Here is a 20,922-nt window from a genome sequence, read left to right on the forward strand (position 1 = left end):
TTGAATCAATGCTATGAATATTTTAACTTCCTTCCTCTTTGACCCCACATGCGTTCTAATTCCAAATTCCAACAACTTCCTATAGAAGAACAAGAAACAATCATATCTTTATGCTGTTTCTCCTTCTCTTCTGCTATCATACAGACCTCTTAACACAGTACTGATACAATGCTGGGAAGCCGTGCAGTTTCAATTCTCAATAATACGCTACTGTAACGTTAAAAAAAAATAAAATCCTATCTACTTCATGCTAACAATGATAATTCAGCTAATGAGAATAATTTCACAAATTAATTCTGCACTTCTTATTGACTTTCTTGCCCTTTTGGTTTGCTTCTTTTGGTGTTACTGTTGAACTTAGAATTTAAAAGAAAATTCTATCATTTCAGCTAGTGAAAGATACTGTTACATTTACAAGCCGAAAACCAAAGCAATCTATTAAATAGCCATGCCTACTAGGAAACTGTTATTGCTTCAGATATTATAATTTATTCTATTACAACATTTGTTTTCAATTTCTAAAAACATGACTAAATCAGTTCCAGGAGTTGAAACATGCTTAATGTCCTGTGATACAATACAGCTGCAATTCACAAAAAGAAAAATTAAGAGGCATGAGGGGGCCATTCCACAGTGAAATCACTGTATGGATGTGTTAAAGGTTGGATTTTGTGATTAATTTGTAGCTGTTTAAATGATGACCCTTTACTGATACTTCAGTGGTTTGGCAAAGGAATGCAGAATAAGCGCCAGTATTCACAGATCATTTAATTGGAAGCAAAGACAGTAAAATATGGGCCAAAAATAATTTAGGACATTTTTGACTCATATCAGGGGAAAATGTTATTGAATATTACAGTTTCAGATTGAATGAAGCCTGCATTTATGAACTGAAAGTACACAGAATTGCATGTGATATGGGAAACATATAAAATGCCTGGATTTTACTGAAGACCTTCATAAGATTAATTAGATTCCAATCTTGCATAAATTACATCGTAGTTCTGACAGAGGCATTATTTAGATTATCTTTCTCCTTTTCCTGTTAGAAAATTAGAATACAGCTTAAAATCACTCCTGTGTCCATGAAGTAGCAAAAAAGCCATTTATGAAACCGTTAAATGTCCCTTTGAAGGGATACATCTGACTAAAATAGCATAAAGACCCTGTGCAAAGAAGGAAATTCAAATTTAATGTTAGAAGAGATACCAGACTGCTTCAAGAATTGTGGTGCCAGCTTATAAAGGACCTTTGAGAATTGATCTATGAGTGCACAAGGACTTTCTTTTCCTCTCACTGTGGTTATAGTCAGATACCAGCAATCAGGTATGGTATATGATGCTTCACCAAACTAAAGACTCTAGCCATTGCATTTTCTTTATCCTATGCATGGAGGCAACCATATTTGTCATTAACGTCATATAAAACTTCTTAAAATGAACATGGGAAGAAAAAAAAAAAAATCAGAAAACAGGACATTTCATTACAAGTAGATAAAGCTTGGTCTTGAGCTCCCCAGAGTTTTCATAGACAGCTGGCAAAAACATAGGAGGCTCACAATTCAAGAACCGGCCTTGGATATTTCTTCCTTTACTGAGCATTATGAAGGCTTTCTTTTAAGTCTGTAGGGTCTACATTGGTAATTCTATGGTAATTACAATGGTAATTCTACCATTACCATAAAATTTTCAAATATAATTGCTCCAGATTTAAGCAAAAGTTTTTGTAATATGCAACTGAAGAAGTGTAATAATGTCCAGGAAGTAAATCTGTTCTTTATCTAATTCTGAGTTCAGGTCTGGAGAGATCAAGCACAAGAAGCTGTCTTCAGATTGTATCATGAACACAAACAAACTTTCAAGTATTAAATTATACAGATCAAAACTCCAAGATATCTCTTTAACAAATCCTACGTCCTTTTTATTAAAATAATTTGAAAAGCTGAGTTTTCCATGGAGGAAAAAAAAAAGTAGCATTAATAATGTTCAACAAAATAAAAACATTTTAAGAGACACTTCTAACAAGGACATTCCAACACAGCGGTTCAAATCCTCTCACCAGACTTTAAATCCAGGTCTGTTGTGAGCCAGAACTCTACACTAATGTGGAAGGACTTGTATATAGCTCCAAAGCAATACATGAATGTAGTTGTGGAAGTGCATAATGTGAAGAGCGACTCTACTAACTAATAGTTCACAACTATTAGAAATAATTTACATGTTAGGAGTGGAGGAAGATGTAGCATGTTGCACTAGGAAATCAAAAGACTCATAAGTAGTTCATTTAAGTAACAGAGTGAAGGAAAATAATATCTGAAACTACAAATATTACAGCCAAGCTACAGGTAACTTCTGAGTACACTTCAAAAATGTGACCGCCATTTAGGGGTTTTCAGTAGAATTAATAGGAAGGATTTTCAACGATATCTTCATTCTGTCTTATGTTCATTAACTCACTCCCATCCTGTAAATCCTCTATTTACTGAAGGATTCTGTAAATTTTCCCATGAATGCCATTCTGAAGCCATTTTGCATGCCAAAGGGCTGCTGCCCCTTGCATTCAGCTCCATGATGAGTAGTGTGGTCCATGTCAAGAATGGCAGAGAAATCATAAGGTTGAAGAAACATATCAAAAAGGATGACAGTGTATGAAGGGAAGGTTAATCAAACTAGATAACTCAGCTTGGAGCAGAGAAGACTCAAGAGAAAGGGCTATGTGAAAGAAGGGCATAAAATCATGCATTATGTGGAGAAGGTGAAAAGGAAATGACTATTCAATTTTGGTTTGTAACATAAGAAGTATGATCTTGAAATGAACTGATGAGGCAGAGAATTTAAAACAAACAGGAAGCAATTTTTCATTAAGAACATAATTAAATAGTGAAACTCATGGTTGCAGAATACCATGGATGCCAAAAGGAAATCCACAGAGGAAAGGATACATTAAGGGTTATTAACAAGTTACAAACACAACTTCTTACAGAAATCCTTTTATTAGACCTTGATGGAATTTAAATAGGTACTCTAAGAAAATAACATTCTAGACTCGTCCTGGGAGACAAACTTAAACTTTCTGGTTTTGTCTCATGGTCCCACATACTTAAAGAAAGCACAAGCATTCAAGTCCCCTCCCCGCTCCCTCCCTGGCTAATAAAATAATCTAGTCCTTTTCCTTTCAATCAACACTTCTGCCTTCGGGTACCTGACACTTTTAGTACCTATGCCATTGAAAAGGAACTGCGCTATTTCTGATCCTCGCTTTTTCTTCTTTCAAAGGGATGGAATATAACAGAGTACTTCTGCCTGATTCTTTCCTGAAATAATGAACTGTTTGTGAAAAAAGCTCTCTCATTGTTTGGCTTGTGAGATGGAATATAGCAGAAATTACATAATATAACAACTGAAAAGTTCATTGACTCTATTTCAGACCACTTCCTTTTCTTATCTTGGTTTCCCTTCAGAATTGACTATCGATATTATATAGCACTACGTGCCATAATCCTGCTTTTCATAAATGATTTTATATATACAGCTTACTGTGTATCACTGTATCACCTGATTTCGTCAATTACTCAGATATATAAAGAAAATAAATTAGAATAAATGGTATTTCTCTGTACTGCTTTATCTGTGCACAAGGATTTACTGTAATTTCTTATTTCAGAATTAATCCAGTTCTCAGGTATCTTCCTTGTTATTTTTCTACTTCTCTATACACAATCTTATGTATTCAGAGTACTGTATTCTGTATTTTGCATCGAAGAGTAACTATCCTAAATATATCTTCCCTGTGAGATTTGTTGAGTTCCAACGTGTATTTTGCATTCTTTGTCCTGTGGAATGCATTCACAAAGCATTCTTGTCATTATGCATTCCACTAAAGAAAGATCTAAAATTTACTGAAATAGAGTTTAGTGAAATAGACTATATAAAAAGAATGTATTTTGAGGTTAATTTTAAAAACACATCATACTGTGACTCGTTACCTTTAAAAACAGATCTATGCATGAACAGCTGCAGTAAATACAGAAAATGACACTTCTGGGTAATTTATGAGAGGAAATACACTGTGATCCCATCGTCAATAAATAAAAGTGAAGATTACAGCACAGCAAAGATGTCAATGAGCATAAATTATGCTGGTTGCGCCTAACAAATACTCCTTGCTTTATTTGCATTTCAACTTGTTTTGCGTTCTCAGGGTAGAACATTTTGAGGAGTTGCTTTCTGCTTTTGCATATTTCTGTGCTTTGATTACATTTTCATGTGGAACATGTAGACGAGCTATTACCCTATCTGTGTGGGAAATAGGAGGGTGAACTGATGCTATCTGAAAATAAATTAAAGAAGGTGGGAAGAAATGTGTCTGCAGCACTGAATAACAGGACAACCTTGAAAGTACTTGCTGGACACAAAGGTACTTCCTAGTTTAAGAGATCTTCTGGACTTCTCCCTGATTCTAGGTGTTTATATACCTCCTGCGGTCAAAAATTGTTTATTTTTCTTAACACTGGCTGCCCTCAAGATCTCTGTTTTTCAGGTCCGAACACTCTCACTTGCCACTTGTTATACTTTGGTTTTACACTGACAGAAGAGTGTTGAGGTCCCAGATTGTCAACTGGACACAGTATTTCATACGGTAAGTACAAAGCAACTAGGTCTGACTAGGTCTCCTCAGTTCATGTTGTTTTCTTTTTTTTTTCCCCCAGTACCAATCACAGTTCAAAGCCCTAAATAAATTGGGTTCTACCCATCTACAAGTCCTCTTCCCCTCCCTCTGCCCCCTTCTCCACACACACACTTTGAAAACCTGTAAGTCCTCAAGCTTGCAGCTGATGGTACTTCAGTAGCAGACCTATAGTGTTGGATCTCCACCTCAAGATGTCTCTTCCTTTTCCATGGAGAACGGATGTATCTATCTCTAGATTTATTCAGAGTATAATACAAATGTGATCTTGCCACCTTAGATTTGGTTTAAACTGAAATGGTTGTAGTATGGTAACAGTGCAGTGAGATGTTACATAGCAGAAATTAGAGAAGAAAAAGCTACAAGGCTTCTCTGATAATCTCATATCAAGGCTCTTACTAGGCCTCTGTTTTCTTAGACCAAGGGGTGAAGAGAATAAAGACCAACAGATGAAGAGCTTGGTTGCTGGTATTACTTCTGATATTTATTTTCTTTATGCTCTGCAAGTCTTTATATCAACATGAATTCTCTGTAATGTAGTAGAAAATCAGGTTGTGAGAGGTTAATAGCACTAAGCATTTCAGATTTCTTAATTGAAATCTGTCATTTTGATGTTGGATACTAATCTCTAATTTTTTTTGCAGGATTTTGAACTTTATGAGCAAATACTATAGACAAATTATAATGAAAATTATGGGGATTTGGTGTAAAAGTTTCAAAGTAGTTGTAAAATGGGCTTGGATAGTGTTATGACAATTTTTAAACAATTAAAAAGTATTTTTAAAATTCAGGTGACAAAAGAAAATCAGGCACCACAATGTAGGATTCACTCGGAACAACAGTCATTGACAAAATCTGATAGTAAATGATGAGACCCTGAGGTAACTCTATAAAAGTATGAAAAAATGAAGCAAGATTAATATTCAGGGCAGAATACTGATTGGAAAGCCTCCACAAAAAGATAACAGGACTATTTTTAAAGCTGCATTTTACTTCTAGAGATACAGGGATATGATTTAAAGAGGCTTTCATGCTGATTACTTTAGATAAAAATACAGGCTGTTCGAAGTTAGCCAAACATGCTGGGTAGCCAAGTTGACGCAATATGTTCCAGTATACTGTGTGTCCATGGATATTCACTAATATACTGTAGGTACAGCTGGGAAATCTCAGAGATATCCCTTTCCAGAATTCAGCTATTGGGTTATAAAAATATTTTCACATTTCCTGCAGATGGCTGGATTCTTTTCTTCACTCATAATTTTAATTCAGAATTCATTACAGACAGCTGCTGGCTCTGATAGAACCTAATTGCTCTTTTACTAGACTCAGCTGCAAGCAGTCAGATTTCCTTTTCCTTTGTAGAGTATATTATATATAAACATGGGCGGGGAGAAAAATAACCAATTAACTAAATACATATGGATAAAATGACTCACTAAGAGCGCTGATCAAATAATGTATCAAACTACAGCTTAGGTCAAACGAAATTACAGGCCTTGTAGGACATGATAATATATATATGGAAATAATTATCAGCACAAACATGTTTGTAATTTGAGATAACACATGGAAAAGGCACTGCTTCTGTTAAAAATATCTTACAGAAAATTATTACATTCTAATAAGGGCCAGGTTATTTCACTGAGTGAAAAGTCATAAGTCTCCAGGAGACCGGCTCAACTGAAACCATTTGTTGGTTGAATCCAAGTCAGGCCTGAGTACCTCCACTGGGCAACTTAGCAAGAAAACGTTGCATAATTCTGAACTGATATTTGCCATTGTCAGATACAAGATACTGGCCTAGATAGACCACAGATCCTATCTTATAATAGCATTCACTGTGTTCCTTTGCAGATTTCTGACTTCTAACAGAAACAAAATCTTGCCCTATGCAGTCATAACAGCTTTTTAGGATTTCAAAAGATAATCCAGCCCTGAGCCAACAGCAGTGAGGGTATAATCCCCTAAACCACAGGCAAAGTGCTAACCAAAGATGGCTTTATACACACAGGACGGATTTAATCAAAAAGACCACAAGTAGGTATTTTCTATTTTTGAACCTACCTGAAGAAATACTGCTATTATTTGTTATTTGTATGCTTTTGAATTTTAGTAATAGCTTCAGTGATATTGAGTTTTTATGCTTATAAACTGAAGCACATTCTGTACATATAGTAGCTTCAGTCCATGTTTTATGAAAGGCTGGTTTGCTGTGCAAAACTTATTTCTAACTTAAGACTGCAAATTCAAAATATGAAAAAGACTTCCAGTATTACCCATCCACCACTGGCTCTATCAGCATAGAAAGTCTCTTATTTTTGTTTGCATAATTGCATGAGCACGGCATAGTAATTAGGTGAAAGCTTTTGTACGTTCAGCATAAAACAGCCAGGGTCTGCAATTGTGAACCTTTTGGAACTTAAATTTTCACAACTTTGAAAATTTTCTTAGTGAGAACATGAATGCAAGTCCCAACTCCTGTCCCTCTGTGATGCCACTCATTACACAAGTGATTATTAAGTAATGTCTTACTATACTGATGACCTCTCAATCAGTGTGCTGCTGGGACATCAGTCTTTGTTTCTCCCAGTTAGTATTTATCAACCTTTCTTCTAGTCTCTCCCTTCTTTTCCAGTAGATTCTACAATTCCAACAAGTAAATGAAGACAAAACCATCCAAAAATTTCTAAATTAAAATTCTCCAGTTTCAGTTCCTTAAAGATAGATAAAGCTCTTAAAGTATCAAACTCCACAAGCTTTTGTGCATTTTGTATAAGGCATATATAGAAGTGAAATAACTCCCAAGAAGAAAGTTATGTGTAGAAATGAAATTCTTTCCAGTCAGTTCTCTGATTGCACGGTCAGAGTAACTGAGACTATCAATACAGATGGAATACAATGAAAAACACAGACATTTACTCATTGTTGTATTTTTATATGAAAAGCAACTAAACATACTAAGTAAAGTCACGATCTATGCATTGTTTTAAGAAGAGAATCTAACAATAGCCTTTTCCCTCTCTCTTTGCTTTTTATTTGTGAACAAAGACTTTGCGAAAATAGTTCTCTTTTAAGAGATATATGTTGACCTTCAGCTAACAGCTGGAGAGGAAGTAGTGTTACAACATTTTCACATATGGATTATACTCAGCACAGTCTATTATATAGTAGCAACCCAAAAGCTGCTGTAGAAAGATACGTGGCTAAAGCAGAGAAAATTTAGAATATTCGTGCTATTAAATATTTGTCATACTAAAATGCCTTTACTAACTTTTCCTCTCAAAGCTTTCAGCTGTCCATGGAAGTAAGGAAAGAACCTGAGTTGTTCTCAGGGCAGAGAAAGAGAAGGGATGAGGAAGTTTTTAATATTTTTCAAGCTCTTTTGAGAGAATTCTGAATATCTACCAGAGGGAGTTTTTTTTTCCCACACCGTGAAAAAGGATAGGCAGTCATCTGCAACCTACTCACTGTGAGGATTAGAAAATAAGCACTTGTGAGTTATGTGACAAAAGTGGTAGGGAGGTTCAAAAGATCCTGAGTTGAAGTAAAACAATCGACTGAATAATAATTGCTGTAGTTGTTTTTTGTTGTTGTTGTTGTTGTTAATTTTATTTCATATTCTGAAACACTGAACAAAAATTAGATAAGTATTTCACTTTAAGAAATAAAAGATCGTATATCTTTTTGTTATTTTTTAAGAATTATCTTGCTTTTACAGTTCTAATGGGTTATGTTAGTAAACTCAGACATGGATTTACTTAAAACAGTCACATACTTTCAAACATCCAAGTTTTTCTGTTTGCAATAGCAGCATTAACAGTACCTGCCAAAACTTCACAAAGTATCTTAAAGATATGCCCTTTGGTGCTAGTATTACAAAGAGAGATTCAAACATATGGGTTTGCACTTACATGTTAAGCTTTTATGTAGTGTTACTGAACCAACTACTAAAGCTTCTGTGATGTTTTGAAAACATCGTGGCATAAAGCTCCAAACACCCTCCGGTGCTATTTTACTGTGATCTGATTAGCACCTGTTTGCCTGCGCTAATCCAACTTCAAACAAAAACATGTGCTTTCCCCACTATCATTAGACCACACATTACAGCCTCACCAATGCAGAACCCTAGGGTTTAAGCCTGCATTTTTTCACTAAAGAAACCATTTTTTCAAGATCAGTTCTGCAAATTAGGGCAAGACATGCAGAGACACCAGTTAGATTATGATATTACTCAGCTTCTCTGCAAAGGAACTGAAAGGATACAGTGTTAAAATATAACAGTCTGTAAATGAAAAAGCATCTACCTGCACCAAGTATTTCAACCACCATAGACAAATATTCAGATAAGCTATTCTAAATAAGCCAAGATTTGAGCACATTATGAAAAGTATCTACAAACAGGACGGGATTGCTAAATCCAGCTTTACCTTTGATTTAGCTCCTTTTCTCTACCAAATCTCACACTGAAAATAATGATACTGCTGTCTTTGGGAGAATATAAATCAAGCAAAGATTATGGAACATAGCAGCTTATAATGTATTTCTAAATTTAACTTCACCTTGATTTGAGCTTTGCTAAACTAACTTTCCTCGTGGATATAGACAGAGAAGTATAATTTTTTTCCTGCAAAGGGAGTGTAAAAGCATTACAAATTTATATTATTACCATACACCTTGTTCATCAGGTAGTCCTACCAGAATATAGTCCCACCAGCCCAGCAGAAAGCCATGGCCTCTCCAAGCTCTGCACCCACCAGGACCCATGCAGCTTCCCTGACAGAGCTCTAGTGAGAAGATGCTGCCACCCAGGTGCCAGGCTGCATGATATGCCCTGCTTTTATGTCAGTATGGGATGGCAGCAGTGAGCACCCCTGTGGCAGGTGTGCCCAGGTAAAGGAACTCCTCCGCTTAGTGACAGAGCTTGGGGAGGAGGTGAGTAGGTTCAGGAGTATCTGGGAGTGCGAGATGGAGGTAGACAACTGGAGTCACACCCTAGCTTTCCTGAGAAAGTCCCAGCAGGAAGACAGGGCTCATGATACAGAAGACTCCCTATCTCTCTCTGCCTGGATGAACACAGTGACTTAAGGGATAGGGGGCAATGGCATAAAGTTCCTGCCTGGTGCAGCAAGTGCGTCTGCTCTGTGACTACTGTACTTTCCCTGGTGTACTTGCATAACAGGTATGAGGCTCTGCAAGTGGAACAGAAAAAAAAAAAAGATACATAAAGAAAAAGCTCATCAGCTTGGAAATGTAAGTGAGGTTAAGTTGACTTATAGCTTGTTGTCAAAAATGCTTCCATAAAGAAAAAAAACGGGTTGCTGTCATAGGAGACTCCCTTCTGAAGACAACACAAGGCCCAAGATTCAGACTGGGCTCACTTACAGTGGGTCTGTTCTGCCCTGGCGCCGAGTTTGAAGATGTGAAGAGGCAAAAAGAAAACTTTCTAACCTGGTATGCCACTCAGGTTATTATCCATTATTGATTTTTCAGGTAGCCAGTGATAGAGTTGCAACAACAAGTCCAAGGGCAATCAAGAGAGACTTCAGGGCCTTGGGACAACTGGTTAAGGGATCAAGAGCAGTTTCAGGGAATTATGAGGGAAGAAACAGGAAGAGCCAGCAGATCAATACCTGGCTCTGAGCCTGGTGTCACCATCAGAATTTGGAGTTTTTTGATCATGGGTCAGTCTACACAACACTAGACCCACTGGCAACAGATGGGGTGCCTGTCTCAAAGGAAGAAAAGGATCTTTGCACAGGTGTTAGTAGGGCTCATATAAAACCAGACTCACTAGAGATACGCCTGAGGGTGGTAAGCCAGTATTTGATGGACAATGTACAACTCAAGTCCCATCTCAGTGGAGACAGAGGATAGAAATCCGTGAAGCAGCAAAGACGAAAGGCTTACTGATGTGTTAGAAACCATGGGAGCCCTTGAGAATGGTCACACAGGAATTAGGGCTTCTCTCCCCAAAAAGGTGGCAAAAGAGCCCAGCAGAAATGCATCCATACCATAAATACTGTAAGTATGCTAGCAACAAAAGGAGGGCTAAGGGCAATTTCCGTCCTTTATTGGATGCGGAGGGAAATGTAGTGGCTAACGCTGAGGAAAAAGCGGAGGTACTTAGTGCCTTCTTTGCCTCAGTCTTTAACAGTCAGGCCAGTTGTGCTCCACGTACACAATCCCTTGAGCCAGAAGACAGGGATGTAGAGCAGAATGAAGACCCAATAATCCAAGGGGAAATGGTTAGCCATCTACCACACCAGATACACACAAGTCTATGGGGCCAGGTGGTATCCATCCAAGGGTGCTGAGTGGAGGGTGGAGGTGCTCACCAAGCCACTTTACATTATTTATCAACAGTCCTGGCTAAACAGGGAGGTCACAATTGACTAGCGGTTAGTAAATGTGATTCCCATCTGCAAGAAGGGCTGAAGGAGGATCCGAGGAACTACAGACCTGTCAGTCTGACCTTGGTGCTGGGGAAGGTCATGGAGCAGACCATCTTGAGTGCCATTATGCAGCATATACAGGCCCAGTCAGAAAGGGTTTATGAAAAAAGGCTGGTGCTGCTTGACTCACCTGATCTCCTTCTATAACAAGGTGACCTGCTTAATGGATGAGGGAAAGGCTGTGGATGTTGTCTTCCTAGACTATAGTAAAGCCTTTTGCTGGAAGAGTTCAGTGAGGGGCAAAGAAGCTGTTGAGGGGTCTGGAGCACAAGCTCTGTGAGAAGTAGCTGAGGGAACTGGGGCTGTTTAGCCTGGGGAAAAGGAGGCTGAGGGAAGACCTTATTGCTTTCTCTACAACTACCTGAAAGGAGGTTGTAACAAGGTGGGTATTCCTCTCTTATCCCAAGTAACATCCAACAGGACAAGAGGGAATGGCTTTAAGTTGTGCCAAGAGAGTTTTGGATTGGGTATTAGGAAAAATTTCTTTACCAAAAGGGTTCTCAAGCACTGGAACAGGCTGCCCAGGGAAGTAGTTGAGTCACCATTCCTGGAGGTGTTTAAAAGACATATAGATGTGGTGTTTAGGGACATGGTTTAGGGTTGGACTTGCAATGTTATGTTAATGGTTGGAATTGATCTTAAAGGTCTCTTCCAACCCAAATTATTCTATGGTTCCAGTATCTGATTACATAAATCTTAAAAATCTGCATTTAGATTAGGCCTCAATGTTACCTTTGGTGTTTCACAATCCTTTCAGCAATGATCTGTGTTTTCTCCTTAAAAATAATGTAGCTTTAATTATATTTTAATTACATTTGCAACTTAAAAATCTGCCAACTTTTCTGCAAAAGTAAAAGCTTTGACTGGTAGAATGCACATGTGACATTCCTCAACATATTTTTGACTGCTATATTAGATTTAAATTCAACACTGTGCATGCAAGCAAACTATTATTTATCAAAAGTAGATGCGCAAATGACATGCAAACATAACTGCTGCATGGACATTAGTAAAAAATAATTACTAATATTATCATAAATTCTGATCATATGATTCAGCATTTTTCTTTGCTTTCATCACACAAAATTTGTTAGGAATACTTTCACCTTCATTTGTTTGACACGCATCAGGACGTGTTTTATAAAGTCTAGTAATTTTGAATAGCAATACTCATATTCACAGTTAATTTCACCATTTAAGACTTCGCTTTTTTATCTGGTCACTTTATGTGAATAGAATGCTTGCAAATGTTTACAGAGTGGCTTCTTCAGTTCCCCCTTGTTTTCACCTCAGGTGTTTTCCCACTAAGCTCACTGTAAGTTATTAAATAAATTCTCCATACACTGAAGAACTATTTCCTAGGAAGAGGATGTTAAACTAGCTTATCAGATACTGAGGCTCTCATAGAAACTGGTCTGGGGCCACACTCATGAAACAGCTCTCCAGTTACCTTGATTCTCTGTAGGAGATATAGCCATATACCAAAACCACCAAGCAAACCGGAAAAACCTCTTAAGATGAAGTGGACTGGAAGTCAACTGTTGTGTTATATTAAAGCAGATACAGAGAAAGTAAGGAAAAGCTTGGCTAGACCATTAGCTTGAAATACCTACTTACAAATACAGAATAAACACAGAATAAATAGGGGGTTACTCTCCAAGGAACAAAACATAGAGATCTGGCTCTTTTATTTATTCCTTACCCAGGCCAGCTTCTGTTGTTGTTACTGGGTGTTGACCTGAATCAAAACTGAAAAGCAGATCAGCTTTTGAGCAGTGAGAAACTCTGAGCTAAATTCCCAGAAATATTAGAGACAAATAGATTTTTTTTTTCCCTGTACTTAGTTGCTTGCTAGCTTTTATTTTCATTTTTTTTATGGGTCAAAAGCTTTGCAGAAAACGTTTCCAAAATTTCTTCACACCTATTTTTTCTCTTTTACCAAATCATTTTGAAAGCTAAATTCCCTCATATTTATACTTCAATAACATCTTTATTATAATTTCCTGAGCTCTGACAGTTTGTTAGGTACTGGAAGAATCATAAAAGAAGGTATCAGTGGCGTCTCAGATGACTTACATTCCCCGCTATGAATCCTCTGCTCCCGCTGGGGAGTAAACTCAGCTTATTCCTTTTGTGGGATATCTTGGAAAAGCACTGCCTGCTATAGGCAAAGGGTACAACATATGTTCTTGTATTATATTGTTTTGCTCTAGTGGAGAAAATTTGAAATACTTTTAATAACTGCATGATGGTAGCACAAGAGCTTTAATGAAAAAGGACTTAGGGAGTCCTGAACACAAAATGGGAGACAGTGACAGATAAGATATGAACAAGGAAAATAGGACTTTTTTTAAAGGGCTGCAGAGGCAGACCAGGGGCCAGCAAAGGAAGAAATGAAAAGCAAGTAAATTGCCAAGAATAGACAAAAAATTCTCAGTGGAAAAGGGTGAGTACTAAAAGGCAGTGAAAGGTGATGCATGACAAAAACTGGCAGGAGAATGCTACTATTAGAATGACAATCTTTCTTCAGAGAAAATACTAAGACATGTACGAACACATTTCATACTGAAATGGTTCAGCAATATGGTAAAAACCAGTGAAATGAGTATGAGAAAACAGTGGAACTGAAGGACAGAAATAGAATATAATTAGAGTCTGAAAAAAAAACCAAAACAGTTCAGACATTGGAGAGAAAAAAAATGAAATGACTGATGATGACAAGCAAAGGAAAGAGTGGAATGGAGATTTTTGAAAGTAAGCAACAGACACAACTCTAAGAAAAATAGACAACATGCAAAACTTGCTTACATTTTTGGTTTCAACATAAAATGGAAATTTTTCTGAGCTTGAAAATAAATGTTTAGGCACATCCAGTACTTCAATTTCAAACTAGAAGTTTTTCATGTTGTTGATGGAAGACATCTATTTTAGCCTAAAAAACTTGTGCTGATGCTTTGTTATTCCACTTTTGATTTTTTTTTTTTTTTTTACCAATTGAATAATTACAAATTCAAAATGATAGGGCAATACAAATCTGAAAAGACAATGTTGCTACAATATGCCTGAAAAGAGACTCGAACATTACTACTTTGGGAAAGACCTTACTAACTTATTCTTGTTGGTATACCATTTAGACAGTCGACACATTAATACTAAAGAGCTAATGAGTGCAATCATAAACTTTGGGCTGTTCGCAGAACTTGCTCCTACATGTCCAGCTAAATAAAATGTTCACATATGCAGACATAAATCTGTAAATTTGCAATAAATCTGGTTTAACTAGTTCTTCTGCTCATAGACAAGTTGTTGGGAGTGGGACTTAAAAGCCTTGCTAACATAATAGAATACATGGCAGTTTGCTTTGTAGAGGATAGGTTGTGCAAAATGCCTACAATCTTAATGTCTCAAGAAACTATACATAAGGCGAAGATCCTCAACAAATTTGCTACCAGAATATGCATATTGTAGAGTATTAGTAAATAAATTAATTGGAAATTGAGAATAAAGTCCCTCAACAGGCATCAGATAATACTACGTAACCTGATTACCACTTCCACTGAAGTGTATGACCAATGACAAAGAGAAAATATTGACCTTGCTGAGTGATAATAACTTTTGGTTTTGACTTCATCTTTCCCAATGATTTACTGTATGACTCCTAGCAAATAAGTTAATTCATCTATTTTTGCATTTAGGTAGTTATACTAACTTAATGGCCTTCCCAGAGTGGGAAGATTCATTTCTTCTATTAATTTTGGTTTTGATTTAGAGCATAACATCTTGACTGCTGAGCACCTTTGGAAGTATGCCTTATATGGATTAAGATGATAAAGCTGAGGCAGTCTGTAATTATATAAATCTGTAATTTAAAGCAATATTCAAAATGTTTTCAGATCTTGTAAACACAGACACAATAAGATTTGGCTCCATTTAGGAAACACTCAGCAAACTGTAAAATAGATTTGTATTATTATTTAGATTTATTCCACATCCCTAACCCTAGTGTTTCAATAAACATTAAATGTCTATATTCCACGTTCTCTGATCTTTTCTAAACAGTCTGTGCCTTTCAACATTGAAGTTCTTTTTATTCTATTTTCCTGTTGACTTTATTTTCTTGTCAACTTTATGTTCCTATCTCCTTTATAAACACCTCTTATAGTCACTTAGAAAGTGTTCAAATAACCAGCATCCATGGATATCTTACCAATATGTAAGACGCCATAACTAGAGAGGGTGGTATGCTATAATCTTTGTAACTCCTCTTACTCAGTTTTTGGATTACAAGAGCAAGACTGGTTTTCAAATATGCTAAGCATTTGTAGCTTCAGTAAGCCCTTAGCCTTACTAACCAAAGGTATTTGAAAATAAAATTCACAAAAATCAGTGATTTTTAGGAATTCCCTTTGAAAAGGGCAGCACAGTAAGCTATGTAAGCTATAACAACATAGTCCTGGAATGAGGGGGACCCATCTTTCAGCTTACTTCTACCAGAATTGGCACATATGTTCTGGTGATGTTCTTATCAGTGTGATTTTAAGGCTTTCCAAACGATCCCCCTTTGTCAAATATCTTCAAAGAATAACCATCTCTTCCTCTTCATTTTCCTTACTCCAAGAACTTTACGTTTTTACCTTGAGAGTTTATTAATTCATACCTCATAATGCCTAAAGGGGTTTGCTAACTTGCAAATAGCATGGAGCATTCATTCCCCTGGAACTGAGCTCAGTGTGTTCTCCATGTACATCCTTTGCAGATCCAACTCCTCACAGTATGAAGATGAGGGTTTAACCGTGACTACAGATTAAGTTTTCTACCTTTTTTCAATGGAAGTTGCCATTTATCTTTCTTAATTTCCATATTTTTTACTTTCATATACAATATAAATAATGATTTCAAAAGCTGTTTCATTGATCAAAACAAACTTTCTTAAACATTCAGGTTCTTAAACCAACATCATACTTCTTTTTCATGCTGCCTTCTGAATGCCATAGATACATTTATATTCTCCCTATGGCATCCTTGAGATAATCTAAAATTAATTCCTTTTGCACAGACCAAAGAAAATAATTCTGGTCCACCCAAGTTGGTGGTGCCATATTCAGGTGCCCAATTTACAATGTAACACGTTTCCTTTTGACAGACTCTTTGAAAGAAGATAATGTTTTCATCTGCAGCAGAACAGCAGTAATCTTGACATAAGATGCTCTGAAAGAAATTCTGGACCTACCTGCAATGTACAACCATAGGACCAGCATCAGGTGGGTTGCAGGTCTTGACTCGTCGCAGGAAAGCTAAGAACGGTGTTGGGTGCTCTGGGACACCATGGTCAGGCCAGGCAGTGAACTGGAATTGCCTCACTTCCCTTTTCTCACTTGAACCATTCTATGAAATTAAAAAACTTCATGACAAAACTGCCATTTGATGGAATATTTGCATTTTTCAATGAAATAACTGCAGAAGCATCTATACCAGAGAAGTGTATTTAAATCACATTTGGGGCCAGAGAGAAACATGACTCAGGCTATTGAGTGAAAAATTTCTTACATTCTAAATTGCAGAATTCAAACAACGTAAGAGCTTTAATTATACCACAAAGTAATGCAACACAAGAAGTGCCAGAGCTTTAGCTAGTGTTTCATCCAGTTAAATGTTTTTTCATAGCAAGAGCTGTGTATTAACTTAGAAAATTCTACAATGTAAAGAAAACTACACTATGTGGAAGTTTCACTGTTCTGTGGTGCTTGGAGGAAACGGAGGGAGGAAAGTGGAAGAAATGAGAGGGAAGAAAGGGACTGTAGAATTAAAGGAGAAAGTAAGGCAGGGAAGTAGGAAGCAAAATAAAGAAGAAGGGATGGGCAGTGGTGGGGAGGAAGGGAGAAAGGGGAAAATAAGAGAAGAAGGAAAGGAAAGGGGAGAAAAGTTGCCTACATTTAAATTTCAAAGTATATTGTAAGTATACATAAAGATATATACCTTGTAAAGTGCAAATGTACGAACACAGTACGTTGCCAATTCAACAGTGTCTAAAAGGGTCACTTGGATTAGTCCATAAGTTTCTGTGCCTCTGCTTGGCCAGTATTGATCACACTTCACCTATAGTGAAAAATATGTAATTATTTAATACATTTAAACCTGACATTTTTTACATATCTGAGTGTATATCATGTACGTTTTTAAAGTAAGTAGAGTTAGAATGTTCAATAATGGCTAGGGATCCAACACAATAAGATGCTGTCCTGATGGTAGGTCTTACAATATCTTCTTTCATAATGGGTATTTATAAAGTCAGAGGGGCAGATGATTAAGAGATACAAGTAAGTATAGATATGCTAAAGAAAAAACAATTTATAGTATTTAAACATATTACCTGAATCTTCAGTAACTCTCACCTTTAATAGTCCAGAATTTAATAGCAGTATTAATCCAGTAAAACCAGACAGACAATTATTTAATTGTTCGCCATATTTCACCTACTTCACATTTGTCCTCAAACATACACACTGTCATTTGGGTGTAATTATTTAGTATGCATAGAGATATCTCAATAAAACCTGATTTTTTAAAAAAATAATTTTAGTACACAGATAAAGAGCACCAACAACTCTTAAGTGCACTGTGAGAAAATACAATTTCCTTCTCAGAGCAGCGTTATGAAGTATATAATGAAATTGTGTTCACGGGCATTTAAAAAACCTGGTTTGACAGAGTTCATCCATCAGATTTTAAGAGACATGGGGCATTTCATTCAGAAAAATCTCCATTTCAAAACACCTTAGTTTAGGATAATAACAAGCTGAAATAATTATGTATAAGATGACGCAAAAGAGAACCATACATCTACCATCATTGCTGAAGCTTGATAACTTGTGAGTTAAAATGGTTTTTACAATGAAAGGTATTATTAAAAAAGAAATGCTGAACCCCTAAAACAATCAGAGAACATTGTACAAAGTAGTACGGGGGCTAAGTAATTGAAAATATTTTGCTCTCAGTGATCTATGTGTGAAACTGAGACAGTCAGCCTCTGTTCTTATAACAATAAATTCTTATCAATTAGCCTTGCGTACAGTACAGAATTGTATTATGAGTCCAGTAACAATACACTGAATTTGTTTAATAAATGTCTTCATTAATCACTCTAAGCCAGACTCATACCAAACTCAGTGAGAACAGAGCAAACTGTAAGGAATAACAAAAGTAGAATATTGCACACTATTTCTGACAAAAATGTGAATTATCATGCTAATCAAAGAGAAAAACTAATCATTTCCCCAAAATGGAAAATTAAGAAAGGCATCTTTGAAACTCATGTGTTCTCCAGGTTTCTGACTCTGCACAGTACTTATTGAAAACCACTTTGTGCACTTTCAGACTCGCAGTCCCAAACAGCTTTTGCTTGCAGATAATTTTATTTTGAGGTTCATAGGCCACACAGATCACTAACAATTCACAAATCACAGTCTGAGAACAAGTAATCTAGATAAACAGGAGAAAAAATTCTAACCACTGAAGCAGGTGTTGAATATACATTAGAGGCAAAAAGAACCATTTTTTTAACAGAAATCTATAGCTTAATTTATAAGCTATTTATTTTTTAATTTTTATAATTTTATAAGCTATTACTTATAAGGCACTGGAATAAAGTAACTAAAATGTTTATTGATACTGTAGTCTTAAAAATAGGATTAACAGTGTACAAATTCATTTTATTAAGAGGAATTAAGTAGTTACTTCCTTGTGCCATTTACTGAAATACTGAAACAATAAGTATTGCAAGAATATCAATGATTTATTTGCAAGATTCCTAATACTAAAAGAAGCCACCATGGTCTTTTGCAAATCAGACAGAAAGGTATATATTCAATTGAGCTATTTCAGTATAATCTAGTCAATCTAGTTTCACTTCATCATTAATACAGACACAGTGTAACTTCTGTCTGTATTGATTATCTATACATTAGACAAACAAGTTGTGGATTATTATTTATTATTTGATAATTCCTGTAGAATTATATAATTATTTTTCATGGAGAATACTGACACATAATAGCTGCTGTTTGTAATCTTAGCAACTACAGGTTTAGTATAAACCTCTGACTAAACCTGTTTGGGTTTGAATGATTTTTTTTTTCTTTTTTTCATGAATATAAATGGTAGAACACGTTATGTATTTTTAATAAAATGAATACAAGAAATAAATATCTGGCTATGCCTTTAGATGCCTAAACATGTAGTTCTCCTCTTTACTCTGTAGTTCTCACATGCACATTGCATGCTCGTAGACGCAGTGCCAACTTCCAGAAAGCAGGCCTGAAAAATTAACCAGTTTTCTCACTAGAAGTATTTTACAAAAACAACTTACAAATGCAATAGAGAGAAAAAATGTTCCACACAAACATTAAATGGAGATTCAGAACACAGTAGGCCTCTAGCATCTTTGCAAACAACAGAAAATACTTGTTTTATTCTTATTTAGAAGCCTGTGCCTGTGAAGATTTTAGCTTAGTGTGTTTTTTTTTTTCTTTCTCCATTTATAAAGTTTATCTAACATAAACTCCAATCATTTTACAATTTTTTTAAAATACTTTCTGTGAGAGGTATCTGATTCAGACTACTGCTGCTGGAAGCAGACACTAACTGTTAAAAAAGAAATTCAATTTGTAGACCAGTGTATGTATTCTTTGAAAGTGGAAACTGATGAAAAGAAGTACCACATTTTTAGAAAGAAAACCTGACTTTGTATTGATGTGGATTTGACCTTCTGGAAGAGCACATGAAGCATAAGTTGATGGAACTACATCTTTTATTCCTTTTGCTTCTTGATTTTTTTCAGAACAAGAGGTCTTCTTCAAGATGTGCCCTTACCTGCCTCCTACACTTGTTTGCTCTGTGATCATAAAACCTTACATTCCAAATACTCCTAACAATTTAGACTCCAATTTATTTTTGTGAGAGATCGGAAAAATATTTTCTACTGGACTTCACCAGCAGCAGAGAATCAAATAACATATGTCAATTGTTAAAACACTATTTTCTGAGACAGAGTTTTTGCTAAACATTTTATCCTGTGTTAAGATCCCAGCCTTCAGCACTCAAACTAAATGCATTTTTCAGAGGTTACATATTAATATATATATATATATTTTTTTTTTTTCAGAAAAAGATCTCAAACCACTTTAGTCATCCAAAATTTAATACAAAATGTCAACAAGTCAGTTTTGGTATTTTTTGCCAAATGTTTTCTTTTGGTTTAGCCCTTTGCTCTATATTTAATTTCACTGTAGTAAGGGAATTGTTTTCCTCATTTATGTAAGTTGTTTGGAAAACAGATGACTTTAATGTGGTAAGGTATGGCCAATGATAGCATCACATCCCTTCTCATTTAGGATACAATTACAGGGATTATTTATTTTCAGAGTTGTTACAGTTTGTAACACCTTTGGTGAATTTCATAGTCTTCACCTTTCTCTTATCCACCCAGCTCTCAGTTCCAAGGGTTGATGGCTGGATGGTCTCACACAGAGATTAGTGGTCAATGGCTCAATGTCTGGATGGAACTTGTGACAAGTGGTGTCCCTCAGGGGTCCGTACTGGGACCATTACTATTTATTATCTTCATCAATGACATAGACAGCGGGATCCCCAGCAAGTTTTCTGACGACACCAAGCCAAGTGGTGCAGTCGACACACCTGACAGACAGGATACCATCCAGAGGGTCCTGGACAAGCTCAAGAAGCGGGCTCTTGTGAACCTCATGAGGTTCAACAAGACCAAGTG

At 36.2% G+C, this 20,922-nt stretch overlaps 1 protein-coding gene across 10 annotated transcripts in view; it reads right to left on the bottom strand.

Annotated features, from left to right (window-relative positions):
- PTPRD (protein tyrosine phosphatase receptor type D) overlaps window positions 1-20,922 on the bottom strand; it is a 366,746-nt gene that overhangs the window by 21,821 nt on the left and 324,003 nt on the right. For all 10 annotated transcript variants that reach the window (XM_065046079.1, XM_065046078.1, XM_065046083.1 and 7 more), the window contains 2 exons: window positions 17,118-17,237; window positions 16,372-16,526 (listed from right to left, as the gene is read on the bottom strand). In XM_065046079.1, coding sequence (XP_064902151.1) covers window positions 16,372-16,526; window positions 17,118-17,237 — 275 coding nt within the window. The remainder of the gene's footprint in view (window positions 1-16,371; window positions 16,527-17,117; window positions 17,238-20,922) is intronic.

The sequence above is a fragment of the Columba livia genome, chromosome Z, assembly GCF_036013475.1.
Source record: "Columba livia isolate bColLiv1 breed racing homer chromosome Z, bColLiv1.pat.W.v2, whole genome shotgun sequence".
Classification (NCBI taxonomy): Eukaryota; Metazoa; Chordata; class Aves; order Columbiformes; family Columbidae; genus Columba; species Columba livia.